The sequence below is a fragment of the Homarus americanus genome, unplaced genomic scaffold, assembly GCF_018991925.1.
Source record: "Homarus americanus isolate GMGI-L3 unplaced genomic scaffold, GMGI_Hamer_2.0 scaffold32583, whole genome shotgun sequence".
NCBI classification, from domain to species: Eukaryota; Metazoa; Arthropoda; class Malacostraca; order Decapoda; family Nephropidae; genus Homarus; species Homarus americanus.
The window spans coordinates 15,958,193-15,970,293 of NW_024713129.1; the positions used below are offsets into that span (position 1 = coordinate 15,958,193).

Consider the following 12,101-nt stretch of genomic DNA (forward strand, 5'->3'; position numbering starts at 1 on the left):
TAGAAGCCACGTACAGTTCACATGGTGAGTACACCTCCCCCACACATAAGTGAGTACACCTCCCCCCCACATGGTGAGTACACCTTCCCCTCACACATGGTGCCCTCTCTACACATGGTGAGAGTACACCCTCCCCCTCACACATGGCGAGTACACCTTCCCCACACATGGTGAGTACATCCTCCCCCACACATGGTGAGTACACTCTCCCTCCCCCACACATGGTGAGCACACCTCCTCCCCCCACACATGGTGAGTCCACTCTCCCTCTCCCCCACACATGGGAGGCACCTCCTTCCCCACACACATGGTGAGTACACCTCCCTCCCCATACACATGGTGAGCACTCTTCCCCACCCCCACACACATGGTGAGTACACTCTCCTACCCCCACACATGGTGAGTACACCCTCCTCCCCACACATGGTGAGACACTCTCTCCCTCACACATGGTGAGTACACCTCCTCCCCACACATGGTGAGTACACCTCCCTCTCCCCCCACACATGGTGAGTCCACCTCCCTCCCCCACACATGTGAGTACACCTCCCTCCCCATACACATGGTGAGTACACCCTCCTCCCCATACACATGGTGAGTACACCTCCCCTCCCCACACTTGGTGAGTACACCTCCTCCCCACACATGGTGAGTGCACCTCCTCTTGTACTCACATACAGTACTGTACTATACACTATATAAGCTACCTTCCTTCTTTCTGCACTGTAACCCAACCTAACCTAACCTAACCTAATCTAACTCTAACCAACCCTCCCCTGCCTAGGTAGCGTTAAGGTGTTTAATCATCAGGTGAAGTAAACTGAGGTGTCTAATCTTCACATATTCCAAAGGTTTATTTCAAAAGAATTATTACATTACCTGTTGAAGTTATGTGTCCTGGTGGTTACAGTTACCCCTCCTCACCATCACACACCCGTTTTCTTTGTTTCATTTTCTTTATTTGTGAGGGGAAACTTTTTTATTTTGGTCACATGTTTTTTTTCCCTTCCATTTAATCTAATATTCTGGTGTGTTGTGTCGTTGTGTCTGTAGGACTTCTGGGAGTATCCTTTGTCCCCACGAGTCCTTCTCTACACCTTTGTCCTCCACCTGGTTAAAGTATTCAGTCCTCCTCCTCCTCTTCCTCCTCCTCTTCTCTCTTCCTCCCTTTCTTTTTTATTATTCCTTCTTTATTTCTTTTTCTCTTCTTGTCTTTTCTCAACCTGCCATAGCTAACCCCTGTGCATCCCATTGAGTACGATGACTTAACAGCTTGAGTACTATATCTTAACCCTTGAGTACGATAACCCCTGGAACACTATATCCATTTGACTACGATGACCTGTAACGTTGAGTACGATGACCTGTAACGTTGAGTACGATGACCTGTAACGTTGAGTACGATGACCTGTAACGTTGAGTACGATGACCTGTAACGTTGAGTACGATGACCTGTAACGTTGAGTACGATGACCTGTAACTTTGAGTACGAATTTAGTACGATGACTCTGTAACGTTGAGTACGATGATCTGTAACGTTGAGTACGATGACCTGTAACGTTATGATGACCTGTAACTTTGAGTACGATGACTCTGTAACGTTGAGTACGATGACTCTGTAACGTTGAGTACGATGATATTAAACCCAGGGAATTGTCATCGTACTCAAGACGACTAAGTCACCTTACTCGAGAGAGAGAGAGAGAGAGAGAGAGAGAGAGAGAGAGAGAGAGAGAGAGACTACCCCCTCTCACATAGACAAGAGTAACGTCACCTCTCAACCACAACCATACAATACAACCACTACAACTCTCCACCACCACAAACCACAACCATACACACAACCACTACAACTCTCCACCACCACACAACCACAACCATACACACAACCACTACAACTTCCACCACCACACAACCACAACCATACACACAACCACTACAACTCTCCACCACCACACAACCACAACCATACACACAACCACTACAACTCCACCACCACACAACCACAACCATACACACAACCACTACAACCTCCACCACCACACAACCACAACCATACACACAACCACTACAACTCTCCACCACCACACAACCACAACCATACACACAACCACTACAACTTCCACCACCACACAACCACAACCATACACACAACCACTCAACTCTCCACCACCACACAACCACAACCATACACAAACACTACAACTCTCACCACCACACAACCACAACCATACACACAACCACTACAACTCTCCACCACCACACAACCACAACCATACACACAACCACTACAACTCTCCACCACCACACAACCACAAACCATACACACAACCACTACAACTCTCCACCACCACACAACCACAAACCATACACACAACCACTACAACTCTCCACCACCACACAACCACAACCATACACACAACCACTACAACTCTCCACCACCACACAACCACAACCATACACACAACCACTCACAACTCTCCACCACCACACAACCAAACCACAACCATACACACAACCACTACAACTCTCCACCACCACACAACCACAACCCAACAACCCACAACAACCACCTATATTTTTTTCTTTTTTTATTTGTTTATTTTTTTTTCATTTCACTTTTTATTCTATTTTTTCCTCAATTTCTTCATTTATTTCATTCATTTCTTTCATCTCCTGAAGATTCGTTTCCTTCACCTACCCATAACATTCTGTGTGTGTGTAAATAAGGCTGGTGGCTGGGAGGAGGAGGGAGAGGAGGTAGGGGAGGGTGGGGGGAGAGGGGTGGGTAGGGGGGAGAGGAGGGGAGGTGGGGTAGGGGAGGGTGGGTAGGGGGTGGTAGGAGGGGTTGGTAGGGGAGGGTGGGTAGGGGGTGTTGGGTGTAGCTAAGACGGAGTTGCTGTTGCGACCACATCCTAGGTAAAGTTGGCTTGTAGAGGGGTGGGAGTGGGAGGGTGTGTGTGTAAAGTGGGTGATGTGATGGTAGTGATAATGGTAGTAGTAGTAGCTATGTGATGTGGTCTTAGGAATAAACACAACAACAGCAATGATAACAACAATAAATTAAATATTAATGATTAAAGGAAGCTTAGAATAAGGAATGATGGAATGGGAGGTTGTCTGTGTTAGGTTACACGGATGAGATTCTTCCACCTTCCTCTGTCCACTCTTCATATTCTCTCTCCCCTCACCTTCCCTCACTTTCCCTCACCTCCTCTACCTTCCCTCACCTCCCTCACCTTCCCCTCACCTTCCCCCTCCCCTCCCCTCCCCCTCCCTCACCTTCCCCTCACCCTCCCCCCTCACCCCTCCCTCCCACCTTTCCTCCACCTGTCACCATCACACCTGGATGACCGTCTTCCTTAACAACTCGATAGGTAATTAAGTGGTTGTTACACAAAAATGGTTTGCTAATTAGGTGGTTGTCTGGAGCGGCGGCGGTAGTTAGCAAAAATAATGACGATGTTATTTACTAGTTGGCATCTCTGGTCAGTCAATTTAAAGGACGTGTTTTGTTCATGTTGATGGGAATATTTTTGTGTCTGTCTGTCTGTTTTTGTCTGTCTCTCTGTCTGTCTCATTGCTGTCTGTCTGTCTGTCTGTCTGTCTGTCTGTCAGCTTATTGTCAATCAACAAACGTAAGTAAATGAATTGAGTTAAAGTTTTTGTGATTATTGTGGACAGAGAGAGAGAGAGAGAGAGGGAGAGAGAGAGAGAGAGAGGAGCTGTCCTTTCCTCAGGTAAATAATAGAGACAGGTGAGAAGTCCCCTGTCTCCTCTCCAGGTAACATTAATGAGACACCTGTTGAATACCTGTCCCATCACCAGGTAATATTAGAGTGAAGGTGTTAATTACAATTTACACCTGGCTAATTAATTTCGGTCAACTCTCTCCTGTTATCAAGACAAGTAATGTGATTTTCATATATTTGGTCCAATAAACTGTATGTTATTTATACTCTGTTATTGCGGTTCTTCTGGTTATTGTTGTTATAAAAAAAAAAAAAAAAAAAAAAAAAAAAAAAAAAAAAAAAAAAAAAAAAAAAAAAAAAAAAAAAAAAAAAAAAAAAAAAAAAAAAAAAAAAAAAAAAAAAAAAAAAAAAAAAAAAAAAAAAAAAAAAAAAAAAAAAAAAAAAAAAAAAAAAAAAAAAAAAAAAAAAAAAAAAAAAAAAAAAAAAAAAAAAAAAAAAAAAAAAAAAAAAAAAAAAAAAAAAAAAAAAAAAAAAAAAAAAAAAAAAAAAAAAAAAAAAAAAAAAAAAAAAAAAAAAAAAAAAAAAAAAAAAAAAAAAAAAAAAAAAAAAAAAAAAAAAAAAAAAAAAAAAAAAAAAAAAAAAAAAAAAAAAAAAAAAAAAAAAAAAAAAAAAAAAAAAAAAAAAAAAAAAAAAAAAAAAAAAAAAAAAAAAAAAAAAAAAAAAAAAAAAAAAAAAAAAAAAAAAAAAAAAAAAAAAAAAAAAAAAAAAAAAAAAAAAAAAAAAAAAAAAAAAAAAAAAAAAAAAAAAAAAAAAAAAAAAAAAAAAAAAAAAAAAAAAAAAAAAAAAAAAAAAAAAAAAAAAAAAAAAAAAAAAAAAAAAAAAAAAAAAAAAAAAAAAAAAAAAAAAAAAAAAAAAAAAAAAAAAAAAAAAAAAAAAAAAAAAAAAAAAAAAAAAAAAAAAAAAAAAAAAAAAAAAAAAAAAAAAAAAAAAAAAAAAAAAAAAAAAAAAAAAAAAAAAAAAAAAAAAAAAAAAAAAAAAAAAAAAAAAAAAAAAAAAAAAAAAAAAAAAAAAAAAAAAAAAAAAAAAAAAAAAAAAAAAAAAAAAAAAAAAAAAAAAAAAAAAAAAAAAAAAAAAAAAAAAAAAAAAAAAAAAAAAAAAAAAAAAAAAAAAAAAAAAAAAAAAAAAAAAAAAAAAAAAAAAAAAAAAAAAAAAAAAAAAAAAAAAAAAAAAAAAAGTGTTAGGAGGTTCACCACTAGCCTCGAGAAGAAGCTGAGGCCCCACTACACCTGCCCACCACACACACCGCAACACACACCCTCCACCACACACACCACCACACCCACCACACACACCCCACACACACCCCCACCACACACACCACCACACCTCACCACCACACCCACCACACACACCGCAACACACACCTCCACCACACACACTCACACACACACCCCTCCACCACACACGCACACACCCTCCACCACACACCACCACACACACCACCACACACCCACCACACACACCGCAACACACCTCCACCACACACACCGCAACACACCACCACACACCACCACACACACCACCCCACACACCCACCCCACACACCACTGCAACACACACCCTCCACACACACCACCAACACACACCCTCCACCACACACACACACCTCCACCACACACACCACACACACCCTCCACCACACACACCACCACAACCACCACACACCGCCACACACACCCTCCACCACACACAGCACACACACCCTCCACCACACACACCACCACACACACCGCAACACACACCCTCCACCACACACCCACACACACCCCACACACACACCGCAACACACACCCCCCCACACACACCGCAACACACACCCTCCACCACACACACGCCACACACACCCTCCACACACACCACCACACACCCACCACACACACGCAACACACACCCTCCACCACACACACGCAACACACACCCTCCACCACACACACACCACCACACACACACCGCAACACACACCCTCCACCACACACCACCACACACTGCAACACACACCCTCCACACACACACCCACACACACCCTCCACCACACCTCCACCACACACCCACCACACACACTGCAACACACACCCCTCCACCACACACACTGCACACACCCCACCACACACACCGCAACACACACCCTCCACCACACACACCGCAACACACACCCTCCACCACACACACCGCACACACACCCCCACCACACACACCGCAACACACACCCTCCACCACACACACCGCCACACCCCCACCACACACCGCAACGCACACACACCCCTCCACACACACACCACACCCACCACACACACCGCAACACACACCCTCCACCACACACACCGCAACACACACCCTCCACCACACACCCCACATACACCGCCACCCCACCACACACACCGCAACACACACCCTCCACCACACACACCGCCACACCCTCCACCACACACACTGCACGCACACCAAACACACACCCTCCACCACACACACCGCAACACACACCCTCCACCACACACACCACCACACACACCGCCACACCCACCACACACCCACCACCACACCCACCACACACCGCAACACACACCCCACCACACACACCGCAACACACACCTCCACCACACACACCACCACACCGCCACACCCTCCACCACACACCCACCACCACACACCCACCACACACACCGCAACACACACCCTCCACCACACACACCGCAACACACACCCTCCACCACACACACCACCACACACCGCCACACCCTCCACCACACACACTGCAACACACACCTCCACCACACACACCGCAACACACCTCCACCACACACACCGCCACACACACTGCAACACACACCCTCCACCACACACACTGCAACACACACCTCCACCACACACACCGCAACACACACCCCACCACCACCACACCGCCACACCCCTCCACCACACACCGCAAACACCACCGCAACACACCACCTCCACCACACACACACCCGCAACACACACCGTCCACCACACACACACCGCAACACACACCTCCACCACACACACCACACCCTCCACCACACACACTGCAACACACACCGCAACACACACCCTCCACCACACACACCGCAACACACACCGTCCACCACACACACCGCAACACACACCGCAACACACACCCTCCACCACACACCCCACATACACTGCCACACCCTCCACCACACACACCGCAACACACACCCTCCACCACACACCGCAACACACACCGCAACACACACCCTCCACCACACACACCACACACCTCCACCACACACCGCAACACACCGCAACACACACCCTCCACATACACCGCAACACACACCCTCCACCACACACCACACACCCCTCCACCACACACCGCAACACACACCGCAACACACACCCTCCACCACACACACCGCAACACCTCCACCACACACACCACACCTCCACCACACACCACAACACACACTGCAACACACACCTCCACCACACACACCGCAACACACACCGTCCACCACACACACACCGCAACACACACCGTCCACCACACACACCGCAACACACACCCTCCACCACACACACCACCACACACCGCAACACACACCCTCCACCACACCGCCACACCCCTCCACCACACACACCTCCACCACACCCTCCACACACCGCCACACCCTCCACCACACCCCCTCCACCACACCGCCACACCCTCCACCACACAGCCACACCCCTCCACCACACTGCCACACCTCCACCACACCACACCCACCACACCCTCCACCACACCGCCACACCCTCCACTACACCGCCACACCTCTCCACTACACCGCCACACCCTCCACCACACCTCCACCACACCTCCACCACACCACACACCCCACACCGCCACACCCTCCACCACACCCCTCCACCACACCACACCCTCCACCACACCGCCACACCTCCACCCACACCTCCAACACACCGCCACACCTTCCACCACACCGCCACACCCTCCACCACACCATCCTATCAGCTGACTCAACATAAACAATGCACCCCTGACCCCGTTAAGTGGACACGAGGCTCAAGTGATTGGGTATGTGGCTATGATAACTGTCTTGTGTGTCGCTATAAGGGGGTTATTGTAGCGGTATTGTTGACGATAGTAGCCAGGTGGTTGGTTATTGATGAGGTTATTGTGGTGGTTAATGGTCGTTGGAGTGTGGTGATTAAAGCAATGGTCAGTGTATGTCTGTCTGTCTCTGTCCTGACATACCTTAACTAAGTGGTGTCAATAGTGAAGGTTAGTGTTATCACCGTTGTCATTGCCACCACTACTACCATATCACTACCACTACTTACCACCATCACTACCACCACCACCACCACCACCACCACCATCATTACTACAATCTATCTATCTATCAACCATCCATCTCTCTCTCCACTCAACTTTTCTTCTCTCTCAACTTTCTGCTGATAACGAGTTGGTGTGTGTGTGTGTGTGTGTGTGTGTGTGTGTGTGTGTGTGTGTGTGTGTGTGTGTGTGTGTGTGTGTGTGTGTGTGTGTGTGTGTCTCTGTTCCACACACATCCTCCTCCCTCTCATCATCTGTTCCACACCCTTAAATCCTTGTATACTCCTTCCCTCCCTCCCTCCCTCCTTATCTCCTCGCTCACATTTCCTCCTCCTCATTTCCTCCCTCCTTGCCACTCCTCCCTCCCTCCCTCCCATGATGTCCTCGGGAGCTGAGAAATAATAATCAATATCTTACACTTGTCTAATCCGAGGCGCTCATTACAACGAGAGAGAGAGAGAGAGAGAGAGAGAGAGAGAGAGAGAGAGATGACGTCATTATGAAGGGGAGGAGCTTAGTGAGAATCAAATGACGTCACTGTAAGGGAGGAGGAGCTAGTAAGAATCTGATGACGTCACTGAAGGGAGGAGGAGCTTAATAAGAATCGGATGACGTCATTGTTGAGGAGGAGCTTAGTGAGAACCACATGACGTCACTGAGGGGAGGAGTTAATAGGATGACGTCATTTTTGGGGAGGAGCTAAGAAGCCAGATGACGTCATACACAACAAAGGACTCTAATTATCTCGTATCCATTTGTTAAGACGAGACACAAGAGGGACTGTAGTCTGGGAATATTAGATCCTGTGATTAATGGACGCGGTGAACTGAGAGAGAGAGAGAGAGAGAGAGAGAGAGAGAGAGAGGAGGAGGAGAGAGAGAGAGAGAGAGAGAGAGTCCCTCACGACTCGCCATCAAATAACAAGGATAATAATTCTATGTTAACAACTGATATAATTAATGACGTTAATTTGATAATGTTATTCTTGGTCATTTAAATATGGTGGTGATAACTTAATGGTGTTGATATATAAGTTGATAATATGACTCGTTGATAGTTAGAGAATTACAACAATAATTACGGTTATATTGATCACTTGGTGTTGAGGGGGTGGAAGGGGAGGTGGTTAGTGTGTGGGGGAGTGGGAAGGGGAGTGGAAGACAGTGGTGGAGTGGAGGACGGTGGTGGAGCGTGATAGTGGAGGACAGTGGTGGTAGTGGAGGACGGTGGTGGTAGTGGAGGAGGACGGTGGTGGTGAGTGAGGTGGAGGACGGTGGTGGTGGAGGACGGTGGTGGTGGGAGGACGGTGGTGGTGGTGGAGGACGGTGGTGGTGGTGGAGGACGGTGGTGGTGGTGGAGGACGGTGGTGGTAGTGGAGGACGGTGGTGGTGAGGTGGGAGGACGGTGGTGGTAGTGGAGGACGGTGGTGGTGAGTGGAGGACGGTGGTGGGAGGACGGTGGTGGTGGGGAGGACGGTGGTGGTAGAGGAGGACGGTGGTGGTGGGGGAGGACAGTGTGGTGGTAGTGGAGGACGGTGGTGGTGAGTGGAGGACAGTGGTGGTAGTGGAGGACGGTGGTGGTAGTGGAGGACGGTGGTGGTAGAGGGAGGACGGTGGTGGTAGTGGAGACGGTGGTGGTTGGAGACGGTGGTGGTAGAGGAGGACGGTGGTAGTGGAGGACAGTGGTGGTAGAGGAGGACGGTGGTGGTAGTGGAGGACGGTGGTGGTAGAGGAGGACGGTGGTGGTAGTGGAGGACAGTGGTGGTGAGTGGAGGACGGTGGTGTGGGGAGGACAGTGGGTGGTAGGGAGGACGGTGGTGGAGGAGTGGAGGACGGTGGTGGTGGGGAGGACGGTGGTGGTAGTGGAGGGACGGTGGTGGTAGTGGAGGACGGTGGTGGTAGTGGAGGGACAGTGTGGTGGTAGTGGAGGACGGTGGTGGTAGTGGAGACAGTGGTGGTAGTGGAGGACGGTGGTGGTAGTGGAGGACGGTGGTGGTGAGTGGGAGGACGGTGGTGGTAGTGGAGGACGGTGGGTGGTAGTGGAGGACGGTGGTGGTAGTGGAGGACGGTGGTGGTAGTGGAGGACGGTGGGTGGTAGTGGAGGACGGTGGTGGTAGTGGAGGACGGTGGTGGTGAGGAGGACGGTGGTGGTAGTGGAGGACGGTGGTGGTGAGTGGAGGACGGTGGTGGTAGTGGAGGACGGTGGTGGTAGTGGAGGACAGTGGTGGTAGTGGAGGAGGACGGTGGTGGTAGTGGAGGACGGTGGTGGTAGTGGGGACGGTGGTGGTGAGGGAGGACGGTGGTGGTGAGTGGAGGACAGTGGTGGTAGTGGAGGACAGTGGTGTGGTGAGTGGAGGACGGTGATGGTAGTGGAGGACAGTGGTGGTGGAGGACAGTGTGGTGGTAGTGGAGGACGGTGGTGGTAGTGGAGGACGGTGGTGTAGTGGGGAGACGGTGTGGTGGTGAGTGGAGGACGGTGGTGGTAGTGGAGGACGTGTGGTGGTAGTGGAGGACGGTGGTGGTGGGGAGGACGGTGGTGGTAGTGGAGGACGTGGTGGGTGGTGGGGACGTGGTGAGTGGTGGAGGACGGTGGTGGTATGGAGGACGGTGGTGGAGTGGAGGACGTGGTGGTAGGGGAGGACGTGGTGGTAGTGGGAGGACGGTGGTGGTAGAGGGAGGACAGTGGTGGTAGTGGGACAGTGGTGGTAGTGGAGGACGGTGGGTGTGGTAGGGGGAGTGGTGAGGTGGTGGAGGACAGTGGTGGTAGGGAGGACAGTGGTGGTAGTGGAGGACAGTGGGTGGTAGTGGAGGACGGTGGTGAGAGGGAGGACAGTGGTGGTAGTGGAGGACGGTGGTGGTAGAGGAGGACAGTGGTGGTGGGTGGAGGACGGTGGTGGTAGAGGAGGACGGTGGTGTGGTGGAGGACGGTGGTGGGTAGTGGAGGACGGTGGTGGTAGAGGAGGGACGGTGGGTGGTGAGAGGGACAGTGGTGGTGGGGAGGACAGTGGTGGTAGTGGAGGACGGTGGTGGTGGGGAGGACAGTGGTGGTAGTGGGACGGTGGTGGTAGAGGAGGACGGTGGTGGTAGTGGAGGACGGTGGGGTGGTGAGAGGAGGACAGTGGTGGTGAGTGGAGGGACGGTGGTGGTGAGTGGAGGACAGTGGTGGTAGTGGAGGACGGTGGTGTGGGAGGACGGTGGTGGTAGTGGAGGACGGTGGTGGTAGAGAGGACGGTGGTGGTAGTGGAGGACGGTGGTGGTAGTGGAGGGACAGTGTGTGGAGTGGAGGACAGTGGTGGTAGTGGAGGACGGTGGTGGTAGTGGAGGACAGTGGAGGTAGTGGAGGACGGTGGTGGTAGAGGAGGACGGTGGTGGTAGTGGAGGTGATGGTGGTGGTGGTGGAGGACGGTGGTGGGTGGAGGACGGTGGTAGAGGAGGACGGTGGGGTGGTAGTGGAGGACAGTGGTGGTAGGGAGGACGGTGGTGGTAGTGGAGGACGGTGGTGGTAGGGGAGGACAGTGGTGGTAGTGGAGGACGGTGGTGGTAGGGGAGGACGGTGGTGGTGGGAGGACAGTGGTGGTAGTGGAGGACGGTGGTGGGTAGAGGAGGACAGTGGTGGTGGGGAGGACGTGGTGGTAGAGGAGGACGGTGGTGGTAGGAGGACGGTGGTGGTAGTGGAGGACAGTGTGGTGGTAGTGGAGGACAGTGGTGGTAGTGGAGGACAGTGGTGGTAGTGGAGGACAGTGGTGGTAGTGTGGGCAGCGCGGTGAGTTGTAATTCAAGGGCTTTGGATCGATCCACACTCCAGTCTAACTTGTGGTGAGCCTTGTTCAGTCTTGCTAGGCCAGGGCTTGACCACTCACACTCCAGGGCCCTTGCTTGAGTTCCCGGGGCCCTTGCTTGAGTTCCCGGGGCCCTTGCTTGAGTTCCCGGGGCCCTTTGCTTGAGTTCCCGGGGCCCTTGCTTGAGTTCCCGGGGCCCTTGCTTGAGTTCCCGGGGCTCTTGCTTGAGTTCCCGGGGCCCTTGTTTGAGTTCCCGGGG

The 12,101-nt window shown here is 50.3% G+C and overlaps 1 protein-coding gene across 1 annotated transcript in view; it reads left to right on the top strand.

The window, feature by feature from the left end:
- LOC121870289 overlaps positions 1 to 12,101 on the top strand; it is a 145,421-nt gene that overhangs the window by 96,623 nt on the left and 36,697 nt on the right. The window contains exon 10 of the mRNA XM_042372083.1: positions 237 to 252. Within this exon, the coding sequence (XP_042228017.1) occupies positions 237 to 252 (16 nt within the window). The remainder of the gene's footprint in view (positions 1 to 236; positions 253 to 12,101) is intronic.